The sequence below is a fragment of the Phalacrocorax aristotelis genome, chromosome 3, assembly GCF_949628215.1.
Source record: "Phalacrocorax aristotelis chromosome 3, bGulAri2.1, whole genome shotgun sequence".
Taxonomy (NCBI): Eukaryota; Metazoa; Chordata; class Aves; order Suliformes; family Phalacrocoracidae; genus Phalacrocorax; species Phalacrocorax aristotelis.
Window position 1 is genome coordinate 32,433,692 of NC_134278.1, and position 17,307 is coordinate 32,450,998.

Genomic DNA, 17,307 nt, shown 5'->3' on the forward strand with positions numbered 1-17,307 from the left:
CAGCACCTAGTTGAACAGGAAAAAATTGTGTAATAATGTACACACCCAAGATATAGGGAGAATTAAAATTATCTCAAGAGAAATAATATTATAATTTCTCAACTTCTGTGTAGTTTACTTTTTACAAAGCTGTTATTAAATAACAATAATTAAGTAATATAACTTAATGGTCAAAAAGGTTTCTCATCTTACTTTAGGCACAAGTATGAATCATCAGAGAAATTGCTAAAGTAAGCTACCATCATATATAGCCAAGATGATAACTCTTCGTCATGATGATCAAAACCAGGGCAACTACTTGAATCACTAGTTGCCAGTATGGAAATATAGATAACGGTATTGTTAACTTCCTTTTTCTGTCTCATAGCATCTCCCTCCAAAAAACCCCTTTCCTTTGAAAAAAAATCTCATAATAAACTAATAAGGGAAACAGTGTAGATTATGAGGTGAAGTCCTTTATCAAGTGAGTGGTTTTGACAGCAGTGCCATAGCTGATTTTTATCCGTCAATATGTTAAAGCAGACAAAACAATGTAATTAGTAAGACATGTATATGATTAATTTTAACAAAACATGTCAATAGTAAGTGTTAGACTGTGTCATGAGACCAAGAAAAATACTGCAAAGTAAGGGAAACATGGTTGCTAGCACATTAAACGTGACTTGATCATCAGTCTGTGTCAGATTGGCAGTTCTGTCTGTGAATGAAGCTTTTATTCTACAAAAATGCTTCTATCCTATAAACTACATTTCAATTTCAGTATCTGAGACAGTCATATCATTGTTTTCAGAAGTGAGCATCACTTTTATATCATGCAATATTGCATTATACATTATTAAAGAGTAAAAATCACACTATATCTTCTATCTCATCCACAATTAAAATACTTTTCTGTACATCATTTGGCCATCATTTTCCTTGCACAGTATGTTCCCAATTCTTGATTAGAACTAAGAAGTTTACATTACACTCTGAAAGATTTTTGAAAAGACACTCCAGCATTCCTCTAACTGTAAGACTACTCTGAGAAGGACAACTGCTGGAGCTGAGGTGTTTTTGGTGCTTGTGCCATATTAGCCACAGATCTATGGGTCCAGATTACATCCTACTTAGATTTTTTTCCCCTACTTCCTTGATTCCCCTTCTTTTTTCCCTGCCTCAGCTGCAGGATGACACAGGATCTGCAACGGTGAATCTATGCTTCTTGGGAATTCCTTTGCTTATAACATGGGAATTCTGCCAGGTTGATTAAATCATCTGTAGCTCAGTGGAACAGTACAAAATTGCCAATAAATGCCATGAACCTACATCTATATTTGCTACATATTTTCAATTTGATAATTTTCCTTGATATAAATAGAACATGTGTTAATAGTACCTGTCATTCCTTTATAGCTTTCTGCATAATAAGAAGGATCCACAGGAATAATAGGTGCCCTCTTGCATATTCATAAGATAACCCTAAATGTTAGACACATAGTTAGAGAAAATCACACCAAAAAGGAATGAAACTTCCAAATCTGGATAGATTCTGACTGGCCCAGAAGAGCTGCGTTATAAGAGGGTCAGATCATAAATGGAGGACTTCATTAAAAGCGTAGCGCTGGGATGTACTAAGTATAATACATCTGTTTTAACTCTGTATTTCCATTCCTTATGTACTTTTACCTAAAACCAAATACTAATTTTGTGTTGGCAAGTCAAAACGTCCAACATCTCTGAGTGAGTTAGTAATCATACATTTGCTGTTCTGCAAGCATGAGCATCATGCAACAAATTGCAGTTACACATTTCATCTGGATTCTGCTCATTATTCCATATCCTTCATGGACTTAGTGTAACATTCCTCACAGGTCCTGTCAGCCATCATTTCAACAGGCTACAAATATATTTATTAATGAGGCTTTTTTTGTTGTTTTACTGCGTTGGTTAGGGAAGAGAGATAGGCCATATTTAATCACTGATTTTTCATCTGTTACATATTCAAATATAATGCTGCTAGACAAGGAATTGAAGTGTATCACAGACAAAATGAACAATGAAATGTAAAAAGTGTCCACATTAGACTGACTTTACTCCTGCCATGTCAATGGACATCTTATTGTTAAATTCAATTAGAGCACTTTCTTCATTTCAGTGTGCTTTTGGAAATTCTACTAAAATTTTCAGTAGCGTTCAAGAAGTTTTGCAAAATATTTAGTGTATTTGTAATACCTGGTGATATAATGCAGCAGTGAACTACTTAGCTAATGTATGACTGGAATTTTGTATTTGCACAAGTGACTTGAAGAACAGAATGAGCCTCTCGAAACCTGGTGGACTGCCCATGATTTATACTCATTTAAATATAATTATAATTGTAACAGATGTTTTGTTTTAAATTATGCTGACCTGTGTGGTTGTCTACCTTTTATAATTAGAACTTGTCTAACTCTGTGCATTGGACACCATCTGCAAGGATTTAGTGCTAAGTGTATTGTGCATCCAGTGCTTTTCAGCATAGGGTGAATTCAATATATTAAATCTTATTCTCAGGATGAATAATACCACCCTTTTGTTTTACAACATGTCAATTTCTCTTAAGCTATCATTCTTTAATATTTAATCAGCACAGATAAATGCATTTCATTTGGCCTTAACTATGTGTCACAAGAAGATAAGAGGCAGGAAAGCTAATAAAATAAACTGGTTAAGTTATCCAGAAGATAATGCTTCGGAATTTAGAATATGTAACTATATTTTTCAAAATGGATGTTGATTTAGCCTGTGGCTCTCTGAAAGACACAATTTGTGAAGGAAAGCTAATAGACAGCTTTAGGGGCTTGAAGAATTGGTGATTTTCTCTCAATTGTTTCCCTCAGTTGCTGTTTGTTTTGTTTATTACAGGATACTGTTCTGGAGACAATAGTGTGTAAGGGTTACATCTGGTGTGTGTTCAAAAACTAGTGGCGCAAAATGCTGAGGTGGGCTGGGGTGAACTGCACTCTGAGAGCAGGCTTGGGATAACAAATTGTCTTTGCATGAGGGTCTTGGCATACAGAATCACTCACAAAGGTGGGTTGTTGAGGCAGAAGAGGTGAAACAAGGGTGATCACAAGGACTGGAAATTATTATTCCCCCTCCCCCCCCTTGTTTCTTCCACCTTCATTTTTCTTTTTTCAAGTCATTTAGTGACCTGAGGTGAAATGGACAGGAATTGACAGCGCGCATGCTGCTGCTGGCAGCAGAGTCGCTGCAGTTGCTCCCTGGACAGGAAAGGAGGGGAAAAAAGAAGAAAGAAACCCAGTTGTTGGTCTCTAAACATAACATATGTGAAGATAATAGGTTTGCTTTAATTGAAACCAACCCTTTTTTTCTGTAGAGCTGATTTCCCCCCCACTGCAGTTCAGGAAAAAGGAGAGATGATTTTTTGTCTCTCCCTCTCCTTGCCCGCACAAAGAAAACGTGGGTTGATACCATTTTTATTGTTCTGCTGGGGTGGGTTTCAGACCTTGCATTAGCATATTGAATGTCTAATTGAATTCGGGGGCTGTGTTAATCGTCTTGTTTTGTTTAGGGGCGGTGGTGAAAGGTGCCAGCAAATGATCGCTTTGGCTTGGGGTTAGCGTGGTGCTGCCACCCCAAGAAAAAGAAATCGAGAAGGGGGAGTGAGCTAGGGAAAGGCGAGTTGACTGAGTGATGTCTGGAGGGCGAACTCGTGCGTCTCTTTGGTGATGTTGTGTGCTGCTGTACTGAAATCCACCCCTCTGCTGGAGCTAAGGCACGAGTTGGAGGCATCTGATGCTGCCGTTTCCAGGGTGAAATTTCTAAGGCTGATCACTAAAAACAACAACCAAAAAACCAAAAATCCTCAGCAAAAATAGCCATCAGAACAGAAGATCCGGCATCTCCCAGTCCAACTGGTGTAACCCAGACAGACGTTTGAGAATTTGCCTTTAAACTAGCCACACACACGGGGGGGTGGGGGGATGGGGGGGGAAGAGGGGAGAGAAAAAGAAAGAAAGAAAGAAAAAAAAGACACTACAACTACCAACCACCACATTTTTTTTAATAAAAGGGCCAGAAACAGAGCCAGTAGGGAAAGAAAAAAAAAAGAGAGAGAGAGAGGGAGAGAGAAACAGCCTCCCCCTCTTCCCCCGATGAGTTTTTCGCAGTGCTCTGGTGAGGCTCGGAGGTGGTTGGCAGCGCAGGGGGCGGCTGCTGCCGCGGCTGGCGGGGCTCCGCGCAGCGCGGCGCGGCGCAGCGCCGGGCTGTCAGCACCGCCGCGCCGGACAGCTCCTCCGCGCGCCTCCTCCGCGCCCCTGCGCGCCCCCGCGCGCCCCCCTCCGCCCCGGGCTGCGCCGCTCCCCGCTCCGCCGCGCCGCGGGAGCGCCGCCGGGGCCGGTCCTGCCCCACAACAAGTACCTCTCCGCTGTCCGGGAACTACACTACACTCTCCTCGCGATTAAACTGCATTGTCTTCTCACGGAATTGGCCGTCAGGCGTAATTATCCCGATTTCACATCCTTCCCCCCTCCCCCCCTCCCCCCCGCCCCTCTCTCTCCTTTGCAGGAACGACTCTTTGGGAACCTGGTCCACCCAGGGATGTAAAACTGTGCTTACCGATGCATCCCATACGAAATGCTTATGTGATCGTCTCTCTACCTTCGCCATTTTGGCTCAGCAACCTAGAGAAATAGTAAGTAACAAAGGGGGGGGGGGGGGGGGGGGAATAATCCAGTTTTAATGCAAAAGGCAATAGCGGGGGGGCTGCGGGGGGGGGGGAAGGGCTGGTCGAGCTTTCCTCTCAGGTATATTTCAGACGTTGCATTGAGGAATTGTTTAATATTGCAGGTAGGCAAATGTTAGTCTCCTGGTGTCTAGAGTGTCTCAGAGAAATGAATTCCAGATTCTGCGATATAACTAAATCCTAGTGAAATTTGCATGTTCTCGAACTCTGAATTTTTCAGATAAAGCCTCCTAATTGTGATGCAAATGTTTGAAAACTTTTGTATTGAACAATTATCAACTTAACAAGCTTTTTAAAGGTTGCAAGCCTTTCCAGGGGAATGTAGAGGGCTTTATTATTCCTCTTGGTAGGAAAACCCTAGATACTGTAGTTAAACAGATTGCAGATCTGCATTGGACATTTTCAGCACAGATTTCTGTGTAGTCTGTTGAAATGATGTAAGAAAAATAATCAAGTTTTCATGAGAAAGTGGGGACATTAAGTGTATAAGCAGACACTCCCAGTATTACTGAATGTAAAAATAGCTAAAAAGCAAATATTTGTGAAGTTATTCTGCTAAGGCAAAATTTCATTTTCCTGGTTTTGGAAGCGTATGATCAGACTCTTTTTAATAGCAAAGTAGATCAGTTTGGAACAAAGTAGTTGAAATAAAATGCTACTTTCCGCCTGAGATCTGGCCTAAAAGTACACCCGTCTTATCGCATATTTGGGTGACAAAAGATATCTCGATAAAACGTAATTTACAATACATCCCAAGGCTTTAAAAAGCATTTTGGTAAACAAGGCACAGTATCCTTTCAAACTTTTAGATCTAAATTTTTTCCATTTGTATTAGCAAATACCATGTCTATTTCAGAACATGAGCACTTATACATACAGAGGAAAACCTTACCCCACATATAGCAATAGTTTCTTTTACAGCAGGGAAAGCTAATTTGTTGTCAAGGTCATTTATTTATTTTCACCTTTTTTTTAATACAGGGAGTACAAATGAAATCATTCTAAATTTACATCTTTACATTTACAGAACGTTAGGATATTGTTGCCATAGATATCTTGCACTTCCTTCTGGACAATCAGAGGCCCAAGAAAATTAAGTGCGTGAGAATAGTGGCTTGAAGTCAAAGTTATTAAAAGTCAGAAAGTTTGGTAATTCTGCAACAAGCATGAATCAAATTCTGGGACAAACTACTGGATGATCTTTAACATATTACAGTGAAACCAAGATGTTTGTTTAATACACAATTCTAAATATTGCTGCTTCTCCAGAGAAATATATCTTTTAATTAATTTTAACTGGGAAGTAGTTTAAACATGTGCTAATGCCAGTCTCCTATTACATTGTAATATTACTACATACCTTGTTTTTCAAAATACCATGCAGGTATTATAAGGCATGTTAAAGCTCAAAGGCCTCTGAGGAATGTGTCAATAATTAGACAGATCTCAGGGTTATGTATGGATCATTTTCAGAATTAAGTTGATTTGTGCTTCATAAGTAATATCACTGAGGCTATCTGTAACAGTGTGGCTGCTTTTGTTGTTTGTTGTTTTTTTTTTTTTCTTTTGACTTGTTTTAATTGCTGTAGGATAGTTTCTCTTCATGGTTGTATGTTGTAACCTACAGATCATGGAATCATCTGGTACACCCTCAGTGACCTTAATAGTAGGCAGTGGTCTTTCATGCTTGGCCTTGATTACCCTGGCAGTTGTCTATGCAGCGCTATGGAGGTATGTAATGGATTGACAAAGCTGACTGTGAATACATAGTTATATTTAGTTTAATTAAAATTTAAAGAGAGCATTAGATGCAACATTTATTATTTGGAAGGGAAAAAAATAGCAAAATGTAGTGCATGTTTTGACACTTAAATTTGTTGATGTGATTGGTTAGTTTTACTCTCTCGGCCTAGTGGTGATGGTATAGCCCACTCTTTCCCCTCTTTGGTGAGATTCTTCTATATGATATATTTCATATGAGGCTTCTGGCCTATATCTTTGACTGTTTTTCCTCCATTTACGTTTTGAAACAAAACTTCTGTGTTATAAAAATGACATGTCAAAGTGCCATATCAGATATTGCAGGTTTAAGGAGGAGGTTCAGTCAACTGGTTTTGAAACTTATAACTTTGGTTATATGTTTCAGAGAAGACCACAAAATGAAATAGTATCAAATAGTGTCATGGTACATTCCAGTAATAGACTTTCTTTCCATCTTTGAGCTTACTGTGTTAAAATATTATACTGACTTAAAAGTGCAATAGATATTCATGGAGAAAATAAATTTTGTGAAGTGATGAGAAATAACATGATGTCTTAGTGTGGAAGAAATAGAAAAGAAGAAAAGAAAAGTAATAAATATTTTTTTAAAAGTGGACATGGGTTCTTGTTTAACATTTTTTCCATAATAAAAGAAAAAAAGGTTCTTATGCAAGTAAGAAGAAACACAAGGAGAAAATAATAAGTTTTAGAATAATGTAAAATCAACCAGTGGAATTTTGCTTTTAGAAGCAGCTTGATAATTTTACACCCTTTTCTCTTTCGCTCTCTTATGTAGCCACAGAGACTCACAGGATTAGACATATATATAATAAATATAGAATATCTAGTTACATAAGTTTTAATAAAAAGAGTATAAGAATTATCAGTTCTTGTCTGTCAAAGCTGAGAATGAGAGTATTTCAAGATATAATTCCCATCTGAAGAATTATAGTGTTATTTTTGCACTGCCTGGTATATTTAGCACTTGGATAGAAATACTGTCATGCTCAGTGGAACTGGTCTTCTCCATTATTTAGATTAGATATAAGGAAAAATTTATTTTACAATGAGGGTGGTATGACACTAGAACAGGTTGCCCAGGGAAGATATGGATGCTCCATCACTGGAAGTGTTCAAGCTCAGGTTGGATGGGGCTTTGACCAACCTGGTCTAGTGGAAGATGTCCCTGCCTATGGCAGGGGGTTGAAACTAGATGATCTTTAAAAGTCCCTTCCAACCCAAACCATTCTATGATTCTATGATTCTTTCTATGATTCTGTGATCCAAGCAGAGAAAAAAGTGAATGTGATTTGTTATGGACCTAGTATGGGTTCTGCATTCAGCTGAAGAAAAGATAACTCATATAGATCTTGACGTTCTAGAAATGAGAGATTTTGAAAGTATTATTACAGCTGAGTCGCCTGTCACTTGAATAAAATTTGCCTTCAACAAGTTACTTGAGAGCACATAGTAACCAACAATAGGGAGAAGATAGACACTGAAACTTATATGTATATATGCTTGTTTTTATAAATCTAGAGGTAGGGAGAATTTTGATATTTTGACCCTATGTCGGTATTTATATTTTGGAACACCCACCTTCCTTTTGAATGGCAAGGCCTGTTTAGAAGTGATATGAGGTATACGTATTCTAATCTGAAGAAGGCCTGTGTGAGCATTTTTTAATGGCTGATTAATTTGATCCGCCCAACTGAAAATTCAAACTGAAAAATAAATTCAGTGTCAGTCGAATATTCACCCTTCCCTTCCCTTCCCTTCCCTTCCCTTCCCTTCCCTTCCCTTCCCTTCCCTTCCCTTCCCTTCCCTTCCCTTCCTTTCCTTTCCTTTCCTTTCATCAACAGTGGGCTGGCAGAAAACCTAAAACCTTCCTAGCTTAAGTCAATGCTACAACCTCCTGCTTGCACTGTATTTACTCAACCACTAAGATCCTTTATAGTCCATAGGTACTCAGTGTTGGGAACTAGCCTGTGTGAATCAATAGTTAACAGGTTAGAAAGTAGCAGCATACTGCCTGTGTAGACAAAGGTACTAGACTTTCTGTATTTGTTTGCAAACACATAGAACTAGCCTTAACAACATTGTTACATTTTAAGGAAAAATGTGGATTTTGGTATCAGGGTTATTCTGTCTTCTTAATTAAAAAATGTAATGCTGTATTACTTCATTGATAGCTGACTAAAAAGGACTACAATTTATTTCATGTCCAAAGCTCATCATTTCTCACAGGTTCATCAGCCTTTGTTATGACCTCCTCACAGTGTCAGCTATGGGTATACAGCTCAGGAGGAGACAGCAATATTAACTAAGCTCCTGTGAGAGGCATATAGTATAGGTCATAGAATATATAAACATATGACTCTGTCATATGAAACTTTGTCTTCAGAGGAACGAAGCACCCTTAACTTTCATTGACTTTACTCAACATTTATTCTGTTAGCGGCTCTGAAAATCAAGTAAGGTACTTCACTTGAAGCCATAATCATTCTCTTTCTGTCCTGTAGCATATAAAAGGCTGTATATAGAAAATGAGAACATTTGCATCTTGTAAAGAAATAGGTGCTAGGAGTATTTGACTTTTTCACCCTAAGCCTACTTGTAAAATTAATATAGTAAGTTTGCAAGACAGTATGTGTGATACTGACTGCTATAATTTAATCTTTCTGTACAAACTTAGCTACTTTTTAGCATTAGGTCTTATGAAGACAAAGATATCACAGTATTATTGTTTCTTCATACAAACTATTTTGTAAATGTGGTGGAACTTCAAGATTAATGTTATAATTATCCCAATAACATGTTTCAAAATGCGCTGCCATAGTATTGCAAACAAACCTGCATCTTATTTATGCATTGTGGACCAGATCTTCTGTTTATGTAAATCGCCACCTTTTTGCTGAAGTTAGTTATTGTGAGTGGTCTATGCCAGCTGTGGATATTCACAGGGGTGAGCAGAGAGCATCAGAAGTTCCTGACATAAATGCATGAAAGCCTGTTATTATCAGTATGGTGTTAGAACAGTGTTGCCAGCAGTTTTTAAAAGAAGCAATGATAGATTATTTTTAAAATATGCCAAGATACTAAGAGGGAATTGCAGAATATCTATCAAAATACCATAGTTCCTATGTTTGTGATGCAATAGCTCCCTGATACTCTCTTTGAGCACTCAAAAGAAAGTGCTTACCTTTCAGAGTATCTCCAATATTTAACGCAAGATTTTCATCAAAGCTTTGTGTGACTTAGTAGTTGTTTTCCTTTTAGAAAAGTTGTACCCTCTCTTTCTTTATTTGAACAGGTACATCAGGTCTGAGAGGTCAATAATTCTAATCAATTTCTGCCTGTCTATTATCTCATCAAATATCCTTATCCTGGTTGGACAAACTCAGACGCATAACAAGGTACGATGATGGATTGTATTAAATTTGCGCTTAAATATTGATATCTTTGTTTTATTTGTGTTTAGCTTAAAATAATTACATCCATTTAGTCCTATACTCATAGGACATGGCATTTTTGGCAAAATATTAACAGACAAGGGAAAATATTTACCGTCTTTCGTAGTCTTTTTTTACCCTCCAAAAATCCCTTTTGGTATTGTTCCCTCTGGATAAGCTGCGTTCTCTGTGGTAGACTTGTATGCTTTATAACTAAATTTCAAAGCAAAAAAGTTCAAAGACTCAACATCAAAAGAACAAATTCTGGTTCATTATAATAGTTGTAATAGGATTGTGCTACAGTGTTTTTGTCTTTTTATTAACATGCTAGTACTCGAAAGGCAAGTAGAAATTGCTTAGAAGTTAGAGTACTACTCTTGAAAAGGTGCAGAAACTGACATCATAACAAGCTATAGAACTGTTAAATCTCTGACTGATGTAGCTATAAGAAAGCAATAACCCTGCATACCTTACTTAGTGATATATATTGCTGATTTATTACTAATCTGTCTCAGACTCTTTCTGAACACGGTTGTCATTTGTCCCCCTGCTGCACAGCAGGGCTGTGTCAGTGTTTTGAGACATCACCCAGTGCCTAGTGATGCTAGGCAAGTTTCAGAAGTGACAATAAGTGACAATAAGTGGTTGTTTAGAATTAACTATAGCTTCGTGACAGTTTGGAACAGAAAATAGGATGTAATTGGTGAATAGGTCAGTATGTGATAGAATGCTGTTAAGCTCTGGAGTGAGAAAGTATGTGCAAAGTAATTTTTTATCCCACTGTGATAAACTACTTAATGCACTGCTCACCTTAATTTTTCCAATATCTAACGAAATATGTTCATCATCTGCTATAGGATAACTAGTGTTTCTACAACACATGTATAATGAATCATTTATTCTTTCCAAATGAATGCTTAGAAATTTAGCTGCCAGAACTCTCATAAATTCAATGCGAGTCACATAGCTGTACTTCGTAAAACATACCCAAAACAAACATAGTCATTTCCAACATATAATTTAACAAAATTATTAAAATTAAGGTATTAATATGATTTAAACTTTTGAAAGTATGTAGAGGTGCAAATGAACAAAATACAGATTTACAGAAGCCCATGTGAATCTCTCAGATTTTTTTCAGGGGAAAAAAGTCAGAAATGCGCAAGCAACTTCAGAGCGCAGAAGAAGCATTAAGCCTCTCTAGAATTTCAACACTAGCATGCATAGTCATATATACGATTTTAATAGATATTTCAAGAAGAAATATGGTTCAGTAGCTGAAAGTTCCTGTGTATATTGCTGCTGTGGAATCAGGGGTTGAGGGCATCAGAACGACTGTGTTAGGTAACATGCTCCCTAGGTATGCTGGCAGCCTTTCACTGATGCTTGACTCAGGAAACTCTGAACTAAAGCATGCCCTTAATCTAGTTCCTTTGTTTCAATCTTAATCTCCTTGAGCTCCCTCACTTCTGCTTCCTGAACTCCTCAAAGTACAAAGATATATTGACTTACCTCTGCGAACAGCAGATCCTAAAAATAGAGATGTTCAGAGGAAATAATTGACAGAAAAAACAACACAACCCAAAGTTTACATTTTTAATATATGGCCTGAAAAAGACTCTAAAATACCACTTTTTAGTATAGTTGTCTTCTTTTTGAGTCCTCATCTTGCTTTTGATACATGTACCACCTGGGATCTTCTAGCCAGGGAGTACCTCTAATGGATCAAAGGCAGAATACATTTTTTAAACTGAGGAGATATTCCTTGTTACAGACCAAAAATCTTTTTAGCACTATGTCCACTGATATGTGAATTTATATTGTAGCTCCAAGAGGCTAGCCTGTGAAAGCACCATCAGCAAAATGGCCAGCTAAAGCAAGTGTTTAGCAAAAGCTTATTAAAATTAAATCAGTCCGATCCATGTATGACTTCAGTATGTTTGTAAGTAGGGGTATGTTTTGGCATCAAATGTGTTTGAATTTGAGTTCTGAATTTTTATTTTCAAAGGTCATATATGACCAGAAGAAGCCAGCATTTGATTTTTAGTCCATAGATCTAGATTACAATACTGACATCTGTAGGAAAAAAAAAGCTTTCATTTTGCTGAGCTGGAAAATTAAATCTGTAAATGGGAACTTTGGAAAGAAAATCAGGTCCCTAGCTATGGTTTAAGATGAAAAATATTTAGATTTGTTTATGACATTTTATTATTTATGACAAAGCAAACCATTTGGGATTTTAGTGTTTCTTTGAAAATGTTGGGAGAAATCCTGGGAATATTTTATCAAGATATTTAAGTCAGCAGAATTTGTTTCCTGAATAAAGGCTGAGGTGGTGTTTTATAGCAAGATGATGAGCTCAGTTTTTTTAATGTATTGGGGAAAATTTGAGAAATATGATATGCCAAGTTTGAGAGTTTATTTACTCTGTTTGATTCTTATTCTTATGTTCATACTATTCTCATATTATTGGCGTGCATGGTCAGTGTCCATATGATGCTGCTGGTATTCACAAAGCTGAAGAATGCCCCTTTTTCCAATGTTTTAGTTTGGCTTTGCTTCTGAGTTTAAATTGTCCCCAGCTCTATATTTGTGCATATTTGCTTTGAGAATAGGTGCTTGTAAATGTCATTAAAGCTGAATTCCAGTTTAAAGTTGAACAGTGTATAAATTAAGTATATTGAAGGTGTATTTATAACAAACAGCATATTGTCAGTCAGTTTGCAGTTTGTGGTTTTCTCTACCTGCATTAAACACTTCACCATCTACTTATATTCATTTCAATGCTATTCAATCTCCAGGAAATTTCTGTTGTTCATTTTAGTATGCCCATTGACATCTGCAACAAAGAAAAAAATATTGAGTCTCTTGGTCTGGATAAGTGCAGGTTTTCTGTTTTTTGCTTTCTGTTTTATGTAAATCATAGACACTTAGCATGTTGGGTTTAACTCTACTCTTTGAAGGCTGAGTATATCCTCGATGTTTTTACAAAAGCTTCTTTTAGTGAAGACTAAGTGAGTTTGAATATTGCACTCTCTTTGGTTCAACTATGTTCTGCCTTTTTTCAGTAAAAAAGATCATGGTATTTCACCCCCAGGCAGAAGTGGAAATAATATTTACAGAGGCCATGTAGAAGTAGTTTAAATTCTTTCAAGCTACCATGGCTTTTCCATTTCTAATAATCCCTGTTTAAAAGCGAATTTTTCTCCAGTTTCAATAACTCAAGGATACCAACATTAGACCAGAGGTCTAGGTCATGGGGCTTTTTAGCTTGTTTTAGAATAGTTCTTGATGGGGGCCATGAAGGCAGTATGGTTTCTCTTGTAAGATTTGGACTGGGATAGCAAAAAAGACTTTCGTTAACAGAAAAGCATTGCTCCTTTATTCCTTGGCCAAACGTGTTGTGCATTTTATTGAAGGACACAGCTGAGAAATGTTCTGGTTTTTTCAGTATGTTTCCCCAAACTTTTCAAAAGGCAGAACTTTATTCAAAGCCTTCATAGTGTTTCAGACTGTGTAAGAGATCTCTGTTTTGTCAGACCCTGTTCTGAAATACAGGTCACTGAGGGTGAATTTACAAGAATATTATGAAATTAATTATGTATCCTGTTTAAATATACTTGGTGTTATACTAGGTATGAGAAGCATATTAATTTACTTTGGTGTTTCTTTCTGGCTCTTGTTTTCCTTTCAGTATTAAATGTTAGCCACATAATCGTATTTAAATTTGAGGATATGCAATTGATACACCAGAGATAGCCCTTTAACAGCTGAATTTAGTTGTAACATTGAAATTAAGTCTCATGAATTAAGGAAGGGTAACGCTTTTCATGTATAACCTAACTGCTTAAATATCTGTTATTTCACAAATACTATGAGATGTCCCTAACACTTAAAAAAAGCATTATGTATTTACTTTGAAGAGACTGACGGTTTTCTTTGAGGAAATATCTATTGGTGATTTGTAGGTTTCACTGTAAGGTGAATAGTATAGCTCTTGCTGTATTATGTTTCCTCATGTTCTTCTTGCCATCAGGAAAAATGGTTGTATTTCATCTATACGTGGACCTTCAATGCTTAAGCTATAAATCCTTACTATGCTTCTGATCCTATTTAATGAACAGATTCTCTACCCCAAATAAGTTATTGACTAATATTATGTGGATTTTTCATAAATTCTCTTTTCTTTTGCATACATTCAGAAAATACCTTGTTTTATTCACAGTTCTGCCTAAATAAAAACACATTAGCTGTTTGATGCAAACAATTCCTTTTTGCTTATTTTTCCTGTGAAGAAAACAGATGAATACAATTTCAAATAAACCATAGAATGCATTAAATATATGGGCAAAAGTTAATTATTTTCTGTATTATCTATTTCTGAGTGTACTTAAGAGTTCGTTGCTGGAGTTTGAGTCACTTGTGAGGAACAGGCACAATTTTAGAAATGTCATAAGAGTCTGTACATTTTGTTAGCCATAGTCGGGTTTATGTGTGCCTACCAAGGGAAGAACAGGGAAGATGTTAAGGCACAAGACAAGATTTAGTGACCTTGATATTCTGTGTCATCCCTATTTAACTGCAATATTCCGTTTGTTATTCTTACTATTACATCTTGGAATTAGTCTCTTAGACCATACCTGAAAGAATATGAAAAAGGCATTTCCTGAGCGCCTACAATACGTAACATAAACAATGAGTAGTTTTGATAAATGTATTGTAAACAAACAATAATCCCATAATGTTTTGTAGGTAAGAAGATTAAAATGCTCACTAAATAGGCCAACTGGACAAAAATAACCCCACTTTAGTCTTTTTTTTTTTTAAAAAAAAATAGAGGTTCTATGCTGAAAGAAGCAAATAGAAGTGGAAAGGAGTTGAGAAGCCACAGCATCCCATTCCCATAGCACTCTGAAGCAGCTGGCTGTGTAACTAGGGCTCCCTCAGGTTTTGAGAAACGGTGGGTGGCGGGATCCCCTGAGAACCCTGCAAATGTTCAGGTGGTACTAATGCTGCCTCTAACCATGTGGATCTTGCCCCATATCTGTCACTGCCTTACAGATGCAGGCATCATGGCAATATATCTCCTAGGAAACAGCGGGGGAGACCTAAGAGCAGATGGAATGAACAGAGAAATGATGCTAACACAGCATTAAGGTTGTGTTAGAAAATCAATGAGGAAGTAGGGAATTTAGTATGTCAGGCAGTAGCACTCTGTATTTCAGGTCTTGCCTGGAGAACTTCAGGGGAATACCAGCCATTTAAGCAGCTGAAGCCTGGGAAAAATATGTCCTTCCAGTATTGCCAGTACCCAACTTCCAAATTAACACTTACTCTGCTGGTTGTAATTTCTTTCTTTGTGTAACAGCTTTTTGCACAGCTGAGCCACAGGGCCTGTGGTACGGGTCAGCCATCACAGAAACACACCAATAAATAGGTCAGCAGTCACAGTGCACTGCACTATGCACATCTGCCTGCTGTGTATTTGGGGACTCAGAAACGATTAACTGGAGAAGAGCCCACTTAACTGAATAACTATTACAGGAGTAGGTCTGTTTAAGCAACACTGTTTTACCATGCCAAATTCTGACAAAACCTGTTAACATCAGCTGAATTAACTACCTGCTTTTAGATTCTCAAGAGAACCTCTGGAAGCAGATCTTCCTTACCCAGCAGCAGTAAACATTGTCACTCATGCTACCGTTACCTGCCTCAGAGGAGGAGGTAACATTCTTCTGAAAAGTGCCTGCCAGTCTATTTCTCAAAAGACATCAACTTTATCATTCAGTTTGCTATTTCTAAACAAAACAGGCATTTTGATTTTAAATGGGTTACAGGAAAGAAATGGGGTAGATATTAGCAGCATGTGTTGTCGGTCTCCTGGAAGCTTTTTAAGAGTTCTGTGAGCTCTTTTAGAATCACAGAAATGTTCAGATTGGAAGATCATCTGGTCCAACCTCATTCTCAAGGCAGGGTCAGCTGTAGGGTCAGAATGGGTTGCTCAGGGCTTTATATGGTCAAGTCTTGAAAACCTCCAGGTGCAGAAACTGCACAACCTCTTTGGGAAACCTGCTCCACTGCCTGACTGTGCTCATGGTTAAAAAGTTTTTCCATAGAGCTGGTCTGGACCTCTTGTTTCAATTTATGTCCGTTGTCCCTTGTCAACCCACCACACATCACTGTGAAAAGCTTGGCTTCATCTGCACAGTGACCTCTCTACAGGCACTGACAGGCTGCTGTCAGATGCCCCCTAAGCCACGTCTTCTCCAGGCTGAGCAAGCCCACCTTCCTTAGCCTTTCTTCACAAGGCAAGTGTTCCAGCCCCCAAACATCTTGGTGGCCTCTGCTAAACTCACTCAAGTTTATCAAGCCTTCCATGCATTGGGCAACTCAATTCTATTGGACACAGTATTCTAGATATGGTCTAATGAGGGCTGAGCAGAGAAGGACAATCTATCCATCAGCCTACTGGCTGTGATTCTCTTGATGCAGCCCCAGATGCTGTCAACTGTCTGTGCTGCCAGGGGACACTGCTGACTCATATTCACCTCACTGCCCATCTCTCCAACCTGTCTAGGTCTCTCTGGATGGCAGCCATGCCCTTGACCATATATAGTGGTCTCCCCAGTTTTGTGTTATCTATAAACTAAATGAACAAGCACTCCACTGCCCGCTCCAGGTCATTGACGTTAAACATAGGTCCCTGGATAGACCTATATACTACTGTGCTTGTTATCTACTTCCGGGTAAGTCAGCACCCTTTAGTCATTACACTCTAAGCCAACCATCCAACTAGTTTTTATCCATCTGATTGTCCACTCATCCAACTGTGATCTCCTAGACTGGTTACAAGAATATTGTGAGAGACTTTGTTGGAGCTCATTTTAATGAGTTTTATTTCAAAAAGAGCAAGTAACGTTGGTTTGGGAATTCAAAATGTATCCAGGTCTACCCGTGAAAGACTTAGACTGTGTCTGGCCCATGACTCTCAATGGTGAAGATCTTCTCCCACCCCTCCACACAACCACACATTGCATCTGTGAGCTGAGGAATGTTTCACAGGTGTAGTGTACTCCCTCCTCCCTGGTTGTGGTGATGGACTTGGTGCTGGCATATGTGCCTCTGCTGACCTGCCTTAGCACAAGTTTAAAAAACAAAAAAGCAGCTCAGACTTTCCTGAGGTAACCCTCTGCTGTTCTACTCTTCCAAAATGATGGTTTTTTTCCTCCATGTTCTTCAGGAACTATTTAGAATAGTTTTCTCTCTTCTAGAATTCACCCCCACAGTCCTGAGGAATATAGCTCGTTCTCTCACAAACACCTGTTTGAATCATTTCAGACAATCTGTTGATGACTCAAGCAGTTA

General features: G+C 38.0%; 1 protein-coding gene across 3 annotated transcripts in view; it reads left to right on the top strand.

Moving 5' to 3' along the window:
* ADGRB3 (adhesion G protein-coupled receptor B3) overlaps positions 1-17,307 on the top strand; it is a 461,064-nt gene that overhangs the window by 355,413 nt on the left and 88,344 nt on the right. For all 3 annotated transcript variants that reach the window (XM_075087046.1, XM_075087047.1, XM_075087045.1), the window contains exons 17-19: positions 4,552-4,678; positions 6,357-6,460; positions 9,804-9,906. In XM_075087046.1, coding sequence (XP_074943147.1) covers positions 4,552-4,678; positions 6,357-6,460; positions 9,804-9,906 — 334 coding nt within the window. The remainder of the gene's footprint in view (positions 1-4,551; positions 4,679-6,356; positions 6,461-9,803; positions 9,907-17,307) is intronic.